This window comes from Apis dorsata, unplaced genomic scaffold (genome assembly GCF_000469605.1).
Source record: "Apis dorsata unplaced genomic scaffold, Apis dorsata 1.3 scaffold_50, whole genome shotgun sequence".
NCBI classification, from domain to species: Eukaryota; Metazoa; Arthropoda; class Insecta; order Hymenoptera; family Apidae; genus Apis; species Apis dorsata.
This window is the reverse complement of record NW_006263351.1, coordinates 531,057-531,825: the sequence shown is the minus strand read 5'-3', so window position 1 is coordinate 531,825 and position 769 is coordinate 531,057. Positions and strand designations below refer to the sequence as shown.

Sequence of the window (769 nt, the reverse complement as noted above, 5' to 3'; positions counted from 1 at the left end):
CGCAAAAAAAAAAAAAAGAAAAAACGAAGAACAAATAAACAAAAAAAAAAATAAATAAAAAAAAATTCACCACTAAAAATATAGATTTTGATTGCTCGACTCACAGTTGTTCCTCTTCGAAGTCGCTAGGTTCGTTAATCGACAACGCGGTGTAAAGAGAGTACGAGTATCTATTCAAAAGTGACAACGCGCCACGACAAAAGAACGTTGTCGAACAATGTGTTCGTCCCGCGAACGGATCGTTATATCGCGGTAATGAACGTGTGCTTTGTTAATTGATGCGACCGAGATGAAACGAAGAGAAGTAGGTTGGGGGTAGGTTGGAATGTATAATGGTGGATTGAAATGAAAGACAGACAGAGAGAATGACAGAGAGAAAAAGAGAGAGAGAGAGAGACGAGAAAGGAGATACAAATATAATAGGAATGGGTGACACAGAAAGAAAGAAAGAGAGAAAGAGAGAGAGAGAGAGAGAGACGTGATTACCTTCGGTGTTAGTGTCGTCCTGGGTGTAGCACAGCATGAATGCTAAAACATAACAAGTTCAATATTTCAGTATACGTTGCGTACTAATAAGCGGCCGTTAATAATTGCTAGGATTAATTAAGCTTTAAGCATGAACAATCATCTCCCCTACCGTGACTGGCTCGAGCTTTCGAACAGTCTTGATTGGCCCATTGTGATAGCTCGCACGATCGTTCTCGGTTTTTTTTCTGACGTGCACGCGAGTTTTAACTGTATCCACGTCGTTTCGTTAAAAAAAAGCTTG

General features: G+C 39.9%; 1 protein-coding gene across 14 annotated transcripts in view; it reads right to left on the bottom strand.

The window, feature by feature from the left end:
* LOC102672047 (disks large homolog 4) overlaps window positions 1–769 on the bottom strand; it is a 281,358-nt gene that overhangs the window by 5,268 nt on the left and 275,321 nt on the right. For 12 of the 14 annotated variants that reach the window (XM_006608849.2, XM_006608861.2, XM_031514915.1 and 9 more), the window contains one exon: window positions 487–528. The exons of the other annotated variants lie outside the window; for them this stretch is intronic. In XM_006608849.2, the coding sequence (XP_006608912.1) occupies window positions 487–528 (42 nt within the window). The remainder of the gene's footprint in view (window positions 1–486; window positions 529–769) is intronic. 14 annotated transcript variants of the gene reach the window in all.